General features: G+C 41.1%; 1 protein-coding gene across 2 annotated transcripts in view; it reads right to left on the bottom strand.

Moving 5' to 3' along the window:
- The window catches only part of DDAH1 (dimethylarginine dimethylaminohydrolase 1), a 148398-nt gene that overhangs the window by 15076 nt on the left and 112626 nt on the right, over window positions 1–20696 (bottom strand). For both annotated transcript variants that reach the window (XM_084637348.1, XM_084637347.1), the window contains exons 2-4: window positions 13450–13549; window positions 12102–12175; window positions 11335–11454 (exon numbers count right to left, since the gene is read on the bottom strand). In XM_084637348.1, the coding sequence (XP_084493474.1) occupies window positions 11335–11454; window positions 12102–12175; window positions 13450–13540 (285 nt within the window). In that variant the 5' untranslated portion in view covers window positions 13541–13549. The remainder of the gene's footprint in view (window positions 1–11334; window positions 11455–12101; window positions 12176–13449; window positions 13550–20696) is intronic.

Genomic DNA, 20696 nt, shown 5'->3' with positions numbered 1-20696 from the left:
GCTGTCTCAACAGGAGGAAGACGTGGTAGCCTCATATGGCATAAATTGGAGTAGAAATTCTCATTAGATGTTGAGACACCTCTTGGAGATTTGGAATAAAAATACTAAAACCCTTCAAAGACTCAGATAAGATCCCATGTGAGCAGTGCTTATTGGGTTTGGACCTCACAAAAGAATAATTTTTGGATAAACGTGTATTACAGACAAATTAGTGGAACCAAAACAGTGGGTAATATGCCAAGCATCTAGTGTAGACAGGACCATAGTGAGATTGCCAAATACCAAACCATCAATCTCCTACACTTAGTGTTCTTAAGAGCTAGGCTTTTGTTTTTAATTCCTACTGCGTCCCTTCAGTCACGTATTCCACATTGCTCGTTTATAAAGAAGTTTGCCCTTCTGTTCATTCCATTACGAAACTTTTCCTAAGGAAAGCCTTTACATCCTCACAAATTTAATTGTTAACATCTGATGCTCATTAGCACAGCTTCAAAGCACACCTGTGCTGCATTACCTCCTTTAAACAACCTTGTACTGAGGTCACACTGATGTGACGCCATCAGCATTATACAGGGGCTGATGCAGAAGGCAAGTACCTCTTGAGGAAGGGAAAAGGAAATGACTTAGATTTGCTGTTTTTAATAAAGGAATCTAGACTATGAACATCCTGTCTTTTGGAACAGGAACTCATGGAGAGAAGGGAAGCTGATACCCCCCCAAAAAAAAGGAAAGCAAAGAAGCAGAAAAACAACAGAACAAAGTTTCCTATTTACGGAAAGCAAGCTGACAACTCCCTCAATCATTATAGCCTCTGTCTTTACTCTTACAGGCTGACAGGCTCCCTGCTCCCTGTTGGCTACAAGTGCACATTTAAAGGGGTCCCATACTGACCTCGTCTAGGACTGTAAAAAATAAGAAGTCTTGTGTTCCCAATCATTCTGCAGGTTAATTAGTGTATGGAAGTGTATGTCCTCCTGACTACTAGATTCTACAGCAATTGGTACTTGATAATCCCTTAAAATGTATAGTCAATTACAACTAAGTAAATTCAGTCACATATACAAAGTTTAATACAACAGATAATTCAGAAAAGACACGTCTCTAAATTTTAAAGAGGTTCTAAATATTGTACTGTCTTAACTACTGGTGATTTTTTTTTAAAGTAGTGTGCATTCTGATACACAATGAGAGCCCAACTCTATGAGATGCTGAGTGCCCACACTTCCCAAAGCAGTGGGACACCAAGAGAAGTTGAAGATGCACAGTACCTTGTAAGATCAGGCCCAGAGTCAATAACTATAAGCTAAAGGAAAGTCTTTGAGAAAAATCAGGCTGAATTCACAAAATTCTATCAGCAAGGTTTAGAACAGCAGATGTCTCATGGAACTATTTTTTCCCAGTTATATTCCGAAGCAGATCGTCTGTTGTTCTCTCTGTTTCACTAAGCTCATTCTTCAATGCTACATTTACACAAAAGTCAGCATTCATTTGCACTTGCTGCTTATTCCCTACCTGAAGTCATCCTCTTTGGGCTGTTAATATTTGTGATCATTTCCACAGCAACCCACTGCAATATCGTAAATAGAGAATTATGACTTCATGTGGGGAATAAGAGGAGGCATAAGTGATTAATGCTCAAGGAATAAGAGGCGCTGGTTTTTTTACACAAACATCTTTATTACTAAAAATAAGAGACTAGAAAGACAGTATTAGAAGATTTTTATCTAAAATAAATTGTTCTTAATATTTTCCAGGAGGTATTGGCTATTCTAGCAGAATACAGAAGTATTAAGTTGCCACTTGGGGGCCCTGTTCTGCAGGCACTTACATAACTCATAGCTAGGAATTTCTTAGTATTTACACAATTGAGTGTAACTCTGCTATGGTGGTTGATAACAGTATTCTGCTTTTCAATAATGGCATGTTGCAGAAGCCCTAGCAGCTACACAGGAGATGTGCACCTAATATAAATGAAAGACAGTAAATCATAAGAAATAGGGAAATTTTGTCAATGTTATAACAATTTACTCCAAAGTCTATGAAAGCACTACTCTGAAATCTTGGCTTTGAATAAAGACCAAGCATCCAGGTGCTTGGAACAGACTTTTCTCTCTACTTCCTTCCTTATGTGAGGTTTTAGCAAGCCTCTCCTGACCAGTATCAGAACTGTGCACTGAGCTGCACTTGTAATAGCATTCTTGAGCAGGAGTTAAGATGATGAATGATCAATCCCATTCCCATGTACCAGTGAAGTTACAGAATGGGAGAGTCGAGAATTAGACAAGCTAAAGATGTTATGAGCATCTTGTATTTAGGAAGGAAAGAGTTCTTCCAATTCTACTACCACATATTCGAATACATTCAGATTCTAGGTTATATTCCTGGCTACCAAGAATTAGTTCTGAAGCACAGAGGTCAGTTGTTCCACATTAATTCCGAGTCCCTTTAGGGAAGAAACAAACAGTTACAGGCTCAACTGCATTAAATCATTGGCAGTCTCATCTTTGCAACAGTTTAGCATCTCCACACGGCAATCCTGTTCATAACAGACATTTTGTCACGTCCACAAACTACACAATCAAGGTTGCACCAGTGCGTTCTGGACTACTGAAACACTTCTCTATAGTGCTCAGCACAATTGCTGAGAACGACTTAGGTAAAATTCCAAAATGGCTGCCCGTACCTATGGAACCATTTATAAAGTTTTTCACCTTTTGGATAGTTTTGTGCAAATTTCACAAATTCCCCAGGTCCAGTTTGCATCACTCCCATTCCCAGCATGAACCCCATCAAGATCTCATCATGGAGGCAATATGACAGCTCTTTACACTGGTAGTTAATTTCATAAGAGAATGGATGGAGTGGGAAAACTTAATACAGTGAGTAGAACCCCAGACTGCCAGCACAGGGCATTGGACACTGCTCAGGGAGGAGAAGTGTGTCAAGTGGTTTGACATCAGTGTTTGCTTTACCAGCCTTACGATAACAAACCTTGCCCATGTGGAGTGTCTATTTTGGATCAGGACCCAGTTCACCGAGTGGTGGCATGACGCAGTACCAGGAGCTTGACGTAAATGACTTGAGAATGATACCTTTTACTAACTCTATGTAGACTTTGGCCCGATGCTACAGAGTCTATACAGAGGGCAGCCTAAATCCCTGTGGACAAGAACATCGCTACTGGCTTGTGGAGGTTGCCAAAAAATACAGTAGGACCATTTGCTGGCATATGTTTGACATTGCCAAGGCTATGGTTGGGAGCACTTTGTGTTGCAATGAAGTCGTAAGGAACTGCCAGCAAGTGTCCAAAAAGAGAGCAGAAAGGGCTTGAACACAAGTGAGTTTCCCTCTGCCACTGGAACTCCACCAATAAAACTCACTTAGTCAGTCTCTGCCCATCACAGAAAGCACAGAAGTATGTCATGTGGGAAGGCTGCTATTTCACTGTGATGCAGCCCTGCAGAGTTATGGATCCTCTAAAGCCAAGGGTTCTGAACCTGGGGGTCCGCAGACCATGTCTAAGTGGTCCATGAAAGACTTAAGACTGAAACCTGACTGAACAGAATTCAACTATACATACAGACAACAGATTTCCAAAGGGGTCCGCATCTCCATTTGAAAATTTTTAAGAGGTCTTTAAATGAAAAAAGGTTGAAAACCACTGCTCTAGCCTACCTACAGATTTGCTGGTTGGCTAGGCAAACTGAACACACACAGCTTTCTCAGAATTTTGGCATGTCTGAGAAGGGAGCGAAAGGAGCACATAAAAGGAATTAACTATGCCTCTGTTTCTGCACTGATCCTGCCTAGCAATTGTTCCAATGGCTAATGAGATCTTCACTGGATTACATCAGCCAAGTGTCAATTCAACTATTGCCTCAGCAAGACTCAGCTGATTGTTAAACGTGTGTCTGAGAGGGCAAAAACACCAAGATAATACTCCTTACACCTCAATGCCAAGGCACACACTAGCAAAGAGCCTGAATGAGCACCATTGAAGGCAAGTTCTCATTGACCTCAGTAGCAAAGGATCAGGCTCAAAAGACACAGGGAGGAGTGGGGATGGGGGGCGGATGGCAGGCAGGGGCAATATATAGGGTGAAATCCTGGCCCCCCTGAAGGGACAAAAGACCTTGCTTTTCCTTTCTTGATCCCCTGACAGCTACAGCACATACTCAATATACATACTATAAAACAGGATTGACAGAAAGGAGGAAAGAAATGCATGCTGAAAATAGCGCAGGACAGAGCAAGAGGAGGCTAATACTTTAGCTGCGGGAGACTTCAGGCAATGACAGGTTTTGCAGTTAATTTCTACCATTCCTTTTTCATTCAATTTCTTACAGTCTCACTTTCCAATTGTAGCCCAAATAACCATGTTCTATATTTTACAGAGCCTGAAGATGATCTTGTGGTCAAAATGTCACTTCTGATTTATTGTCTGCTTCTAGCATGTGTTTTATTATCCTAAAGCCTATACAGTCGTTTCATAGCTCACATGCAGCACTACACACAGGCAGCACTATGGTTATGATAAATTATAGTATGCACCACTCAGGTGGTTTAATTAATTTTTAAGAGTTGCCAAAATACATGTTTTACTACACAAAAACCAGAAAAAGATACTGTCCCTCCAGCAAGATTGTTGCTAGAGGTATAAAGCATCCAGTATGAAGTAGAAGCATAGCACAGCTCAAAAGATCACTTTCCAACTAACAAAAAATAAGCCATTTTATTTGCTAACCTTTGCATCCTTAACTCAAATGAAACCAACTGCCCTGCCACAGATGCTCAAACACAGCTCAATCATTCTGCTTGCAGGATTGGATTTCGAGAGTGAAAAAGAGTGGTTTAAAAAGCAAACCATCAAGATAAAGAAATGACATTCAGGGCTGTCATAGCTAGGCACTTAAATAGGAGCCCAGGGGACTACATTGCCCTTCACCAATATGGATACAAGAGGAGTAGTGGATTGACTGCGCTATGCAGTGCCACGTATCAGATGGAATAAGCTAGCCTTTAAAAACCTTTTAGCTCCGGGTGTCAATAACCTACGAAGACCACAGTGGTAACTTTAATTGCAAGACTGAAGGAAGGATATTCTAGGTAGAGCTGGTAATAATGCCTATAGCTAAATTGGCTTAACACTTAGTTATAAGCCCCCCTTTTCACCTAGGTGCTGGAACTGGGGATGCTGGGGGTGTGGCAAAACCCCCTGGCTTGAAGTGGTTTCCATTATATACAGAATTTACAGCTTTGTTCAATGGCTCTCTGCAACCCCATTATACAAATTGTTCTAGCACCCCTGCCTTTTCAGTTGTTTGTAACTTTGCCAAACATTAACTATTTAGACACAACATGCCATGCTTGTTTTTTGCCTCAGAGTGAATATTTATTTTAAAAAGTTTCAATGAAAACATTTTGGCCATTTTTGAGAAATAGGTTAAACTTTTTTCAAAACATTTCTCGGACTATCTTTAGTGCCCCCCATATTCTGGAGGAACAATTTGAAAGTTGGCAAGGGGCTGGTGCTCGAGTCAAAGAGGTGCTTTTTACTGATGAAAATTCAACAAGATTTGGCAAAATTAAAAGCCTTTTAAAATTTCTATTTGCCTACGTTCAGAACTTTTTAGAAACTTAATGCTAAAGTCTCACCTATACTGAGCATAGTCTGAGCCCCGCACATAGCTTGAGCTCAGGATGGGTCACAGCAGGAACCCTGCCACTCTTGTGAAACCCACATACCTCCTGGGTGTGGTGTTCTGTCCTGGCTAGTGGCATTGAGACCACTTAGAGAGAGATGATGAGTGCTCTACAGCCTTAGGTAACAGCCAGAGTTGGCTTTTAGCTCATGCTGCAGAAGCTCATGCACTAAGCTCCAGAGGTCCCGGGTTCGATCCAGTCTGCCAACAACCAGGGTCTATCAGCATTACACTAGCATGGTGAATGTAGTGGTGGGTTAGAAGCCAAGAGTTCTAGTCTTGGGTCTTCTCCTTACTGAGTATTAATAATTCTTTGCAGAGACCTTATTGAGCAAGGCGTCAGACCCTTACCTTTAAGAGGGAAGCAAATACACTTTCCGCACATTTTACATGATACCAAAGGGATGGTCACCTCTAGTGTGGCTGGGAATGGAACCCAGGTCTCTAATCTGACTAGGTTTGGCGGAATTCAATTTTTAATTTCAATGGACAATACTGACGTTTATTTTTAAGACTTTCTACTTTTATCAATATAAATTCTCAGTTGTGGGGAGCTATGGGTAGTAAGACAGTTATTTAATGATAGATATTGAGATTCAAAATGGTAAAGCTTTATAACTGTTAAAACACAAATTGCCAACATCACATATCAAAACACACAGAGTAAATATTCTTAAATCAGACTAATAAGCTCGAGCTGCATTTTTTAAAATGGTTTCCGAACTGTAAGTTTCTATTATTGATGGAAATATTTTTTCATCAGTTTGTGTGGGTACAGTGAAAGAGATTTACCGACATTTACTGATGAAAATCTAATTCTTCCAAGCCTAATTATGACGGACACAAATTTCATTCACTTAGCCACACTGGCTTTCAGAATGAACATGCCAAATCTAAGCAGGTGGCTGGTTAAAGTCTTTACTACTACAGTATGCTCTCCTTCAGAGACTGCTCTCAAACCCAGGAATCCTGACTCCCAATATTCTACAACGTCGATAAAATGTGTTTCATATCCCTCTCTAATCATTGGTCCATACAGAACAACAACAGTCTACTACTGCTATCTGTTGGTAGATGTCTGTATTGTGGATCTGGAAGTTCTGGGATCAGATCCTGCTCATGACTCAAAGAGAGTCAACATGTTTCCATAGGATATTTCTGGTTTTTCAGTCTGTTAATTAAAAACCTAGGAATCCACATTAAAAAAACCCCAAACCTATATAAAAGGAACGTGCAAGTTGGAAAGTCAGGCAACTCGCAAGTTAGAAATTCTAGAAGTAAGGTTTCTCTAGAATCTTAATTTAGCTTTCTTCTGCATACGGATGATGATATGCTATCACCGACTACTTGTTCTACAGGAACACTGTCTCATCCAGTGCACAGGCTGGACAGTGAAGGAGACAGAGGGTTGTAAGATGAGGATGTTGTGTTTTAAAGCACAGGGCTGGAACCCAGGAGGCTTGCATTCTACTTCTGGGTATGCCACAGACCACCTACGTGATGAGGGCAATACTGTTATAATGCACAAGGGGACAGAACCCTTCGGTGCCTGATTTTGTAAACTTAACTTTCTTTTAACCATTTTTTGTATGTAACTACATAGCATCCTGGAAAGGCGAGACTGAACTCAGATATTCCTGTTTCAAAATTACTAAATTTATTATTTATGAACAATAAATGACTTGAATAAATAATACCCAATTTGTTAGTTGCAAGCACTAGGACCAATTCATTCAGTACTTTAGGCCAAAATTTTTACAGAGAGACTCCCCCACCCCTTGGTGCAGAGCTTGGTGATAAACTTTCAGACATTCTGTAAAAAATAAAATAAAATTCCTTGGCTTTTTGAAAAAGAGTTTGATGGGCAGTTCTTTATATGATTCTATTATGTATTCTTATTTATGGGATAGGTGCTCAAGGTATACTTTTTTGGGGTTTTGTTTTAAAATAAATTTGGTGAAATAAATCCACATTTAAGCAGCTAACCAAGGGCCTGATCCTAAAATGTGCTCACTGCTTCTGTGAGGTGCTGAGCACCCTCAGCTTCCAATGGCACTTCCATGGAAAATTACCTTCCAGGGCCTGATCCAAAGCCCACTGAAGTAAATGGAAAGTCTTCATTTATTCCAATTAACTTTGGGTCCACCCACAGCACCCTGCAGGACTTGCTTCAAAGGCGGCCTCGTTTTCAGATTTGCTGAGCGCTCATGACTCCTATTGAAGTCAACAGGAGCTACAGCTCCCATTGAAGTAATGCTGGGAATTGGGCCCTTGAAACCTCAGGAGGGATTCAGAACCTTTCAGGATAGTATCCTTAATTCAGGTGTCTCTAACAGGACTGAGTTGCCTAACAACTTCAGGACCTAGGTTTGAAAACTTTTCCCTTAGTTCAGATGTTTTCAGTTCAACTTAAGTTTGTGGCAATGATTATTTAAGCTGCACACAAGTAACATTTTGTCCTATGAAATACTGAGTTTTCTTATCAGCAATACTTGTACGAACTTCTTTATATCCCAATCCTTTAGGAGTATATTCTAACCTTGGTTAATGGAGTGGAGTTACATGTGCATATGTCTCATTAACGCTGACCCTTATACAGAGATGTATATACTTCTAAATCTCGAATACCAAAAAAACACCATGCAAACCAATATGGTCAACAATTTAAAAAGGTATTTTTCAGTATTTTTTTTTAAAATGTTCGGTTACCTTGCTAGTACCCTCTAAAAAGCCTGACAATGCATCATCCTTTCTTATTAGGAATGCTCTGCATTTTGCTGTATCTGAACTGCTCGTAATATTTACACGGCTGGTACTTTACAACCTCAATTTATTTATCATCTTATCCACAAATATATCTTGGCTTCAATAGCTAAATTGATGCACTGCAATATGATTAGCAGAGTTGTGCAAATGGCTTTAATCAGACTGAAGAGCACTCAAATTAGTCTTGGCTTGAGTCAGAAAACTGTACTGTGCTTGAATTTTGTTAGTGTTTATAAATGGTGCAAAGAAGTATTTTACTGTGGCTGAGTATCTGCACAATTTATCAGGCTGCTGCTTGTGATGCCTTTGGAGTTTGAGTCTGATTATTTGGGACAGGGCATACAGATCAACTCACATCGGGGAATTTACATAGCACTTCATGTAGGCTAGACTGTCTGGGATACAGAATCAGGAGTGTCAATGCACTGCAACCGAAACCATTTTCATTTGGTTTCACAGAAAGCGAAAGGGGGTGTGGAGCTGCAGGTAGGTGTGGACTGTTATTAGCAGTCACTACTCGTAGCTATAAAATATCATTTTTAAGTTAAACAGAACATGTCCTAATAGGCCTGCGTCCAGTCGTTCAGCCTGAGGGCCAAATACATTATTTCACATTGATACCAGTTTTGCATGTTTTTTTCCTGTTCCATGTGACATTTTATGCAAACAAAGAAGAATTTGCTTAAAAGCATGAACTTAGGCTTGCAGTCACACCCCCTGCTCGGAGTGATAGCAGGGCGTAGGTCCCAGAGGTTCCCAGATTTGGCACCTCAGGCTAAGGTAGGTAGGTAGGCGGGTGTGTGTGTGGGATGGGAGAGTCTGTATGGGAAGCTGCGTGGTTGTTGGGTGAGCAGATGTTGGTATTGCTGGGGTTAAGGGGCACCTGGAGCTCCTGAGAATCTCTCAGGCCCTGATCCTGCAAAGACTTAGAACATGGCACAACTCTGAAATACACATGGTTCCTACCCCAAAGAGCTTACAGTCCATAGCTCTGAACCAGAGAGTTATGCACCTGTTTAACTTTATGCATGAGTGCCATCGAAGCTAAGCAGTCTTTGCATGATCAGAGCCCTAGACTGTAAACTCTTTGGGATAGGAGCTATGTTTATTTCAGAGTTGCTCCATCTTCTGGCCAGCACAATAGGGCCCTGATCCTGATCAGAAGCCTCTGGCACTATCACTGTCACTACATAAATATTCTTTAATTTTCAAAATAAGTTTTATGGTTATAATAAATAATAATAATATATACAAAAACCTTATATATCTAAAACAATAAGCCACATTTTAATCAGAGAAAGATTAAGATTTCTTTACTAATACAATTAAACAAAGGGAATCTCTTTCACCTTCCTGTTCCTCCCCAAAAGGCGAGACAGAGCTGAGTTACAACATTTTGTAATTGCATGGGTTAGTAACAATCACCACATTACTCTCCACCTGGAAGTAGATTTTTTAGTACTGAAAAGCAAAGCCTGGATTCATTATTTACAAGAGAACCAGTACAATAAGAGGCTGTACATTTGGGAACACACTGGCTACTGTTACTGAACAAAATGAACCTTTTGGTGACCTTGAAAAGTCATTCCTGATAAGGAAGAAGAATGAGAAACGCTGTCAGATGCCCATTTAGCTACAATTCTTTTGGACATGACTTGACTGTACATACAAATGTCACATGAAAAAAGGGGGGAGGGGAGAGCTGTTAGTGCTTTAGTCTACTCTAGACAGAAGACAAAAGACCTTTTAATGTCCAGCTTGTGATGGAGAGCCTCCCTAGGGTGGGCACTGGAGTCTCAGGATAATTGCATAAGGAGTTCATGTGGAAGACTGTGACACTTTCTAGCCACCTTACTCTTCTGGTAGTAGGTTCATCCTAGATCTTGGACTTCACTTTACTCTATGGTAGCAAGGCAGAATCAACAATAAATGTTCATGTTAAAAACTTCAAGGCAGAAGGCTTTTTCAGGTTGGTAAGAGTTACTAGTGTCCCCTTTGAGAAAAGGGGCCAGAAATCCAACACTGTCCCTTCTCTCGGGTATTTGGTTTAGCATATTTGCCTGTTTCCTGCTCCTACTGTACTCTGCCCATATCCTAAAGTTACATGTCAGCACAATGTGGAATTACTGAAAGTAGAGCCTGCATCTTCCCTTTCCTTTCAACCCGTCTTCCTTATTTTCTTCATCTCACACCTCCTGGAGAGGGCTGCATGCTCCCAGCTATTCAACTTTCTCTCTTCCATCTCGGAAACTTCACCATCCTCCTTGTTATTTCAGCTCACATCCTTGGGGTTATTTTCCATTCCTCCTTAACCTTCTCTCCTCACATCCAAGCTCTCAATCCTTTTACTTCTCCCCCTGACATTTCTAAAATCTACCCAGTCTTCTCTCCAATTGCTCCCATGTTCCCGCTTAAAAAAAAAGAAAAAAAAAAGAAAAATCTTATCCTACTGCTCTGACCATATTCACTCCTTCCTCAAATCCTTTCACTGAATTTTATGCATCAAGAGATAAGAATCCAAAGTTAATGAACCTAGACAACTCTTTCCCTGCCTAAGTCTCAACCTTCATTTCCACCTATTCCCCATCCTATGCAACAAACGAACAAAATACATCCCCTATCACCAGATCAAGCTTGTAGAAACTCTGGAAGCTACTTTAGATAATTAAAACTAGATTAGCGTAAAAAACTTTCCCTACATAATTAATGAATAACATTCCCTGCATTTTGCTCATGCGGGATTCTCTGAGGTGTATTTATTTCCCTCTTGTACTGACACTACATCTATTTTAAACTCAGGTGTTCTTGTCTTAAGATAAAAGTAAAATTAGTCACCTATCTCGGGTCATTTTCCTATGCATTTTACCTTGAGGGCTTTTTGTGCAGCTTCAGTCGAACCAATGGCAATCAGGTTTGGTCCAGCCATGCTACAAAAACTCTTCAGATGCAAAGAGTCATAAACAGGGACTGTGGAGACAGCATAATCCTATGTAGAAATGAAGAAGGTGCACAGTAAATACTTTAAATCAGTACCAGTTCCATAACTGCTCTGAGTAATTCAATGACACATTTTAGCTCCTCTGTAAATTAACTCATCTGCAGGTCCTGAGGTAAACTGGCTACAGTCAACTGTGACATGCCCCTCTGGGCTGTCTTGTGCATCAAGAAAAAATACAGAACTACTGCAGTTTTCACTACTTGTGCACCTGAAAATAAATCTGTTAAATGTTTAAATATTACTTATATAAAAACCTGTCAGGAACTCAAGTGAAAACACGTTCATGCATATTGTTGAGCTTCTCTAGAGGAGGAATGGGAGGCCTAAGATAGTAGCAAGTAGTAGTGACCTGGCATTACCCTACTTACAGTCTTAGTCCCTCAGAACTGACTTGACTCCACATTTCCTTTGTCCCCTTTTGAAGATCTGTGACTTTGATGGATCTGTTGGCTTCTCTGCCTTTTTGTAATTCAGGCCACTACCTAGGAATCTAAATAGAGATACTTTCGGAGCCTGACTTTAGATACCCATTTCTGAACATTTTGGCTAATGTACTTGGTTCAGTGGGCTGTAGTTTAACCCCTTTGTCTGGCCACAGAAAGCAGAATGTCTTCTTGCAGAACAAGTGTACAAACCTTAAAAGTGTCAGCCAGAATTTCTGCACCACGTTGATTTGTCCGTTTTGACAGACCCACAAAAAATTCCCTGCCTGAAATGAAAACATTGCAAAGAATAGTAAAGACAAAATTAATGTTTTTTTTTATTTGAATGGCTGAAAAATACATGGACACCAACCATATCTAATAATCAGAACACACATATTTTGAGATGGAGATGTAATATAAAGGCCAAATTTGAGATGGAGATGTAATATAAAGTCCTTCACAATTATCAATATGAAACTTAACTGTGGCTAAAAAAAAGTCTAGTAACAAAACTAACTAGAAATGTAGCTTTTTAAAAAAAATGCAACTTGTAATTGGATGTTGAGTCTAATTAAATTCTTTTTCTGGTGAAGAATGATAATCACTGTAAATTATACACATGAACAGCTCCCTTTCCTTTAAAGCTTTACAGTGGTCATAGGATAAATGGAGAGAACAGCTGTGCTAGATTAATAAGTCACCGATTGACCTTCTGTTCCTCTTCTGAGATTTCTCCCATTCTTGGATTTTAAACCTCAGTCATAAAAAGACACAGCTATCTTCAAGGTGCTAAGGAAACAGATACTGGGATCCGTAACATAGTAGAAATGCCTTATTTTTTGGTTTCCTTAGTCTGAAACAATCTTGTTCCCTTTGTAAGTAAGGCAAGCAACCTGTCTATTGTGATGGTGATCAAAATAAACAGCCTCATTTATCTCAGGCAATGGGCAAATATATACCCAGCCAATGCGAGAAGATACATACATAATGGGTTTAACTATGTAAAAATCAGCATCGGTATCTTCCTCTTTGAATTTGTTCATGCATATAACTTGAGTGGCAACACCATTTCTCTTCCACATGACATCTGGCAAGCAAGTCTACTTTCCTCATAAACTACAAATGCACTATCCAGTGTTTACTCAATGAACCAACCACAATTACGTCTGAATGAAGCTTTTATGATTCCCGCAAACAGGTCTGTGCAAACATGGCTGAGGGTAATAAAAAATATGAAATGATGAAAATAACTTGACTGCTGAAAGCCTTTTCTTTATTGGTAAGTAATACTTTACAAGCTAGGTGAATTGATTAAGGCTTAAATACACATGATTTGTATTGTGTCTACTGCTACTTCCATTCTTCTGCATTAGGAAATTTTGCATTCAAAAGACAGCTCTGAAACTAAAGTGCCGTGCTGCCATTTGGTAAGCAAATGACCTAATAAAATCTTTACACTAGTATAAAGTATAATATTTATTAATAGAGATCAGATAGTGTTAAATTTTCCATGCGGTCCAGAAAGAAAACCAAATACAAATTCACTTTAATACTGTACCTGTAAATAAGACATCTCCACCATCTAAGGTTGCATTTTCATCTGTCATCTCTACAATGTTGAGGTTAAGACTTTCCAGTGCTTTCTTCATTGCATCAACCTGTTTAAAGGGAAGTAGTTTAGAATCTCATTTAGGTTCCACCATTAAAAACATTAATCAAACCACAATAGGCATTAGTTTAAATAAAAAAAAAAAAAGAAAAAGAAAAAAGAAGGAGTCAGGTAACTGCTAGTAAGACAGAAAGCAGATGTCCGCCATCCCACCAGGTCCTGCCAATCTCAGATCCCAGAATCCCTTCAGGGGGCTCCAAAGCACAGAGGGGTATGTGTGGAAGTGAGTAGAAAGAGTCACTATCTTTTGTGCAGACACTACGAAGGGTTAGAACGTGCCCACTATGCATGTCAGCTCCAGGCCCTCTCCCATGGTAATCCCTCAGCGCTACAAAAAAAGGCTTCCTGTGGCCTGGAGTGAAAGAGCTGGCAGAGAGCTGGCATTCCCTATTTCTGCACCTCCTAGTCACAAAGTTTTCTTGTCAGTCACCCATGCAGATGGAGATTCTGACTTGGCCTCTATCTACTAAGGGAAAAGATACAAATCAATCAATTTAGTTTTCTTAAGTATCTGCATCTTTACTGATTATTGATGTCTAATGCCTTGTGTTAATGAGCTCTTTACAGAAATACATATTGTGGGCTCAATTCTTCCCTGGGTCTGAGTGCTGCTTAATGACAGGGGAAGCATGGAGCGGAGGTGTCAGAAATCTAGTTATGGTTTCCCCACGCCTGCTCCAAGCTCAGAGCAGCCAAGAGACCGGTCTAACTTACAACACTGGTGCAAAGCACTTTATGCCAGCGGATGGCCAGTATAGTAGAGATCTCCTCCACCATGCCCCTGACATGTTCTTTCTTCCCCAAATATTCTCCCTATGTTGGAGTAGGAGGCAAGAGTGGCTGGTACTGAAGCCATCTCCACTGACTGTACTACTGCCAGCTATCCTACACATAGGCTATCACCAGCTACGCTACAGCCAGGATATCCAGCTACAGCCATCCCCTTTGTGCCACCTGTGCCAAAAGAAGCTTGTAAGTGAAAAATCCATAAAAGGTGAAGATAGGGTTGATAACACGCTACAGAACTACAGCTAATAGAAAAAAGGAGTTATTCCACAAAGCCCTGATCCTCTTCAACAGAGTATTTGGTATTCAGAGAAGCTTGTTTATTATATTACACTAGCGCAAGTTACCAGCCATTAGGAAATGTGGAAGAGACACTGAGTGTGTCATGAAGTTCTCCGTTTCATTTAGGTCCTGGATCTGCGTAACATGGCAACTTAAACATTTTTAGAAGAAATGAGAGAGTTCCAACATGACTGACACACACATCACAGAAACAGACGTGAACAGGAATGTGCAATATTTAAATTAAACAGAGCGATGATGAGATGTCATGCTGAACAACATCATTTCGGGTATGCTTGGCAAACTATAACAAACCCAGCAGACTCAGTTTGCTGAGTTACAACTGAATTCAAATAAGGAAATGCTCTGTTTTTGCAGTGTTGTTGAAGCTGTATTGGTCCCAGGATATTAGAGAGGCAAGATGGGTGATAAAAGATATCAAATATATTACCTCACCCACCTTGTCTGTACATTTTTGCAAATCTGATAGTCTCACAATTTCAAGAACTTTACAGAAAACAAATACTAGAACACAGCAAATACAATCTCATCTTTTTTCTAAAGCTCGTGTGAAGCAAGCTGTTGGACCTACATCTAAGACGACGACCCTCTAATTCCCATGCAGTTCAACTGTACTGGCTATTCAAAACTTACATCTAGTTACATTCCTCCAGTATCATGTGACAGTAGGTAACACACTGGCCCCTTCTTGGGTCCTATCAAACTACAATCAGCACAGGATCCAAGGCAGAGGGGTGATCCCTCATGTAAGTTACAGCAGCCTAAGCGCTGTTGTAACCTGTGTTCAAGCTACCATGGCTCCAAAGGGGTTGTTCTGGCGGTTGGGAATAGCCAGAGGTGCTTCAGCCACACCCACTCTTCCCTGACCATTATCCCTACATCAGGGCTGTGACGTAGAGTGGCACAGAGCTGCTCTACAGCAAACAGGGATTCTCCCTTATATTTGGGGATGGAGTTGGGGGGTGCCAGTTATGATGCATTTGTGGCCACACTGGGCCACCAGACCTGTACTGTAACACAGATGTGGGCCTAGTGGCCTTTTAGATATAAAGGACTGAACCTCTGCACATGGAACTCCACTGAGTTTACTGGGAATTCCATGCACTAGGGCAGAAGGCTCAGACCCAGAAACTGGAACTTGTCTTGTGCACACATTAACACATCTATTCTGACTTATCTTCAGATTAACCTCAGAGATATTTCAGGCTGAAATGCTGCACATAAAAAGGTCTCCAGCCACGAGCAGTGGGGTTTTTTTGTTTAGCTAGTTTAAGATTTAGTGTGAGATGTGTACCTGCTTCAAACACAGTGCTTAATATTCCTCAGTCTTCTATGACTTTTAAATATAAAGGAAGGGTTGGATCCTTGTGGTATTTTTAAAATAAATGTAAAACAGGTGGGTTAATGTTCAAAATTTGGCTATTAAGCAAGGACTGTAATTTGTTTCATAACTTCCATGCACTGCTACAATGGCCATGTGCCACTGATTGATACTGAATTTCTTTCTTTGCCTCTACAGCATGGAGGTCTTTTCGATGTAGGCATAATGTGCAGAAGGGGAACGGGCACAAATGAAGGAGAAGCTTGTTATAGGTGAAACAGCAGGTGTGGCATTATTTAAGATACCGAATACAACACCACATGGATCTGGAACATAAGCTAGAGTGAAACAGACCAACTAACTTGTGACTCCGTGCAATGCTACCCTGGCACAAGAATAGAAGCTCACAAGAACTCAAGTCACAGGCAGGGAGAGCGACTAAATATACATATAGCATGGGATTACAGAAGGCAGGACACCAAACTTCCAATCCTCCCACCCCCACAGCCTGTTCTGTGGTTACACATTTATAGTTAGTCTGCTGTCTCAATTAACTTCCAAAAAACTAACAAAAAACCATCAAGTTTCTACATGGAGACACTGGCCTTGCTGAATTGGGGCGGGGCACAGACACTCTCAAAGCAGTGTTCATTCTGGAAATTGAACAAAGTGGGTTCCATAAGAAATAGAGCATCAAGGTCTGGGTCACCAAATTCTGCTACATCCTGGGACACGTGTCCTCCCCCAAGTATGCAGCCGCCTTTCACCCTCTCATTTCTTTGGTACCTCTCCTTTCCTTCATTCTTCACTCCCAAGTTCCTGCACTCCAAGGTTTTTCTGTCCTTGTTCTTCACCTCTGCTATCATTTCTTGCTGGTTTCCTTCCTTCTGGCTCATTACTTCCCCCCCGCCCCCACCACTCCCTGTATCTTTGACCACATTCCTCCACACATCCTCTTTCATTCCTACACAAATGCAGCAGGTCTTCAAGCTTCTCTCTTGGGCTGTTTAAGGGCTAGTTCTGTTTTCAGGGCTTTTTGTCACGGCAAGCAGCCATGCATTTTGGCTGCCTCTGTTCTACAGTAACATGCAAAACCGAGAGGCAAGACATAGTTCTGTTAATGGAAACTTCACAAAAGAAGAGGTCCTGTCCCTCCCCTCCTCCCCCCCAATATTTAATCTTGGGTTTGGAGTTTTGTTTTGTTTTTAAAAGCGTTCCCATACAAACAGGGCCACCTCTATCTTTCATAGGGCTCAGTGCAAAAATAGGAGGCAACACATACCTGCTTCCACCCATAATCATGTCCACCTACCTTGGGCCCTGCAGAGCAGCCTTCTATATTCCATCCCTGAAAAATTACAGTTAACTGCTCCTCCCTGCCTAATCAATCAATCAAATCTGGGGTTCTGGAGACCACTCCTATTAATCCAGAGAGCCAGGAGGTGGAGTCAAAGGGCAACTTTCCAAGAACAGAGCATTAGAGGGCAATTAAGGAACTCTATACCTGTTGGCACCAGAATCAGACAGGACTGCAGGCAAGAAATTACATAATCAGACAATTAGCAATCCGTGTGATTGGCAGAAAGTGTTGAATGTGGTTGCATAGAGGCAAATGTTATCACAGATTGCATAGATCCAGAGCTGTCACTACACATCAACTCAAGCGAAGACACTACCATTACAAATAAATTTTGACATCTTTCTACATGTTACAGAGTGATCTGAAGACAAATTCCAGACCTGTGGTGCTTGAGTGTTGGATACAGATTTCCATAGTTTTGCGTAAATGTGGCTTGGGCGGAATCCAGATCCGTGCAAGTTAATGACAGGTTTGTTTGTTTGCTTTTTGCCTTTTGTTGTTAGGCCTATTCTGAAGGGCGCTATTGCAGAAGAAGAGGATTAGTAAGCAACATCCAGATACATATATTGGGCCTTTTCAAGTGATAAGATGACCTTCACGTACTGGGTCCACTCCATCTTTGTCCAAGACTGCCGCAAGGTGAACTAGCCATTTAAGGAGACTGGGTTGCAGCTTATGTTTAACCCACCTCCTCAGACAGAAAGAATATGTACAAGGGTATCACATTCTGGGGTGCAATCCAGATCAGTGAAGGGTTGTGTCACGACCTGCCCCGCAACCCTGGGTGCCTCACAATGCTCTGGTGATATACTCCCAACCTGGGCCACTCACAAACATGCAGGTCACATCCTCAAATGTCTGTGTATAGCTGCAGCCCTGGTCCTGCTGCTCTGACCCCAGTAGCCTGTCAGCCACACTCCAGCCACACTCTGGCTTCTACAAGCCTTGGTTACGACTTGCAGAGTGATCCCAACATGCTCCCAGCCCAGAATTTTCCCCAAACATGTGTTTTGCTGGGCAGTGCAGATATTAAAGGTCTGTTGCCCCTATAAGGAATTAATATTCAACAGTCTGCTACTGTAACTAGAGTTACCAACAGGTCAATTTAAACACAGCACTGGATTTGTTTAGATTAAAAAATAAAACAAGATAGGATTTTAACTGAATTGAAGTATCAGGTACTAAAGGCAGAAAGGGTTACAAGACAAAAAGATTAAACAACTTCTAATAGCAAAAATTTAACAAGCTAGAATTGTTCAAGGTAAAATCTGTACCACATGTTCCCAGCAACATGGCTAACCAACTTCTCAGGTCAGGATCTCCCCCCAAAGGGAAAGGGCTGGTTCCTTTGTCGTGTGAGAGAGAGTGAGAGAGAGAGTGAGAGAGAGAGAATATTTGCCCCTCACTTTTATAACCCAGTCACCCTTTGAAGTGGATTCTTCGGAAGGTTACTCCTCAAATCAAAGTTTATTCAAATAGTACAAATGGTGACCTGGAGGTGATGAAGTTGGCTCCATGCTCCTCCTTCTCACCTGTGCTTGCTGCAATACAGATTTGCCTGATCTCCTGCCATTTCCCTCCCCCCTGCCATTTCAAGGATCCCATTTACTACTTGTATGTAAATCTGAGAGGCATATCATGTTGCTACCTACATTTCACCATGATATTGTTCACCAGCAAGTTATTAGTTTTCAAATGATACCACACAAGGCATATTTTATACAAAGATTATTACAAGGGTGCGAATCTGGGGTGCTTTCAGTCACAAAGGGTCACATGACAGACAGAGCATATGACTCAGAACCAGACTTGTTGAGAGACAAGGGACAGGGCATGGGCACTAAGGGAAGACACTCCAGGAAGCAGCAAGTTGTCTAAGTTGCTCCACAGAGATTCTCAGTAGTTCCCGGGCTGAGGGCTTGGGGAGGCCAAGCCTGCACGAAGCAAGAGTCAGCTAAGAAGGCTGGAGGGACAGCAAACTTGTTAGAAGGAAAGCCTCAGTAGGGACAGGACTAAGAACTCTGCACCAAGAGCTTTGAGCCAGCTAGGAAGGCTGGATGGAAGATCTGTGTTTCTAACTTGGTAACTAAACCAGATTCCCCAAAGGGAAGGATTATTGAGAAAAGAAACTCACAGACTGAAGTTTCATTAACTGGAGAAGAAGGAGAAACAGAGCCAAACAGCAGGGCCTGAAGCCAGATGCCAGGAGAAGATATTTCTGTGATTAGAGTACTCAAGATACCACAATGATGTAAGGTACCTATAAGTATTAAGCAAGTGATTCAGAGCCAGCAACCACTGCCCCAGGAATGGCTAGTGTTGGTTGGGAAGCGGGCACAGCCAAGACATCTGGAGGATGCATTGACTCAACTCATTCCAAAGTGATCTCCTATTGTGCCCCAACTGTAATTGAAGGCTGCCTTTTCCAAGTGGGATGCCCGTAGAACACCATAGGCCTTTCCCTAGAGTGCAACCTTCACAGGTAGGGCGGAGGAGGGGGTTATAGTTTGAACCTCCTGTGCTGGTAAGAATGGTCAGGCCAGTTTGCACTAGGGTGCTATTAAATAAAGCTCCTAGCTAATGAGAATATCTGAAAGTAAATACTGACTCTCAATCTGCTACTTGAGCCAGATGTACGTTTTAATTACCACATGCTGATTACAACTTAACCATCAGGCTGTGGCAGAGGCACTGTGCCATGTGTCTTAATTTAGTTTATAGGGACAGCTGCTTAGACATTAAAAAAATTAGAACTAGAAGCTGAAACAGTAGAAAGCCAGCATATTTCATTTTCCTCATGATTGTTCCAGCCTCCAGCAGTATATGCCCAAAGATGGTTTTTCCATGTGACAGTCTGGTACAAGCTTGGCTCATTTTGTATTTGCAGAGATCTTAAAAGCCATTACTGCCCTATAGAAATTTTCTCTGGATCTTTTCATATATATAAGCCAATGGCTATTTTTAAAAGCACTTTTTAGGTTTCTAAACATCCAGTATCAAAAGTCCTATACAGTCATCTCTGTATTTGAAGTACTGCTCATGAACTGAGGGCCTACGTACACCTGGAACATGACAAGTTACATCTCCTGGATAACATGCCGAACACGTCCCATACTATGGTTCACCAAAATATCCATATAACGCATTCAATACAGAGTCAGAAATCAAGACAGTGGGAAAAACTGAAAGAATGAGGAAAAAGGGGTGAAATTGGTAACCAGGGGAATCAACATTTTTCACCAAACATATTCCTGAAAAGTCAGGTTCTCAAGAGGAATTTCTTGTGTGGTAAAAAGAACAGGAGGACTTGTGGCACCTCAGAGACTAACACATTTATTTGAGCATAAGCTTTTGTGAGCTACAGCT

This window comes from Lepidochelys olivacea, assembly GCF_965140295.1.
Source record: "Lepidochelys olivacea isolate rLepOli2 genome assembly, chromosome: 8".
NCBI lineage: Eukaryota > Metazoa > Chordata > Testudines > Cheloniidae > Lepidochelys > Lepidochelys olivacea.
Note: the sequence above shows the minus strand (reverse complement) of the source record. Positions and strands in the feature narration are given on the sequence as shown.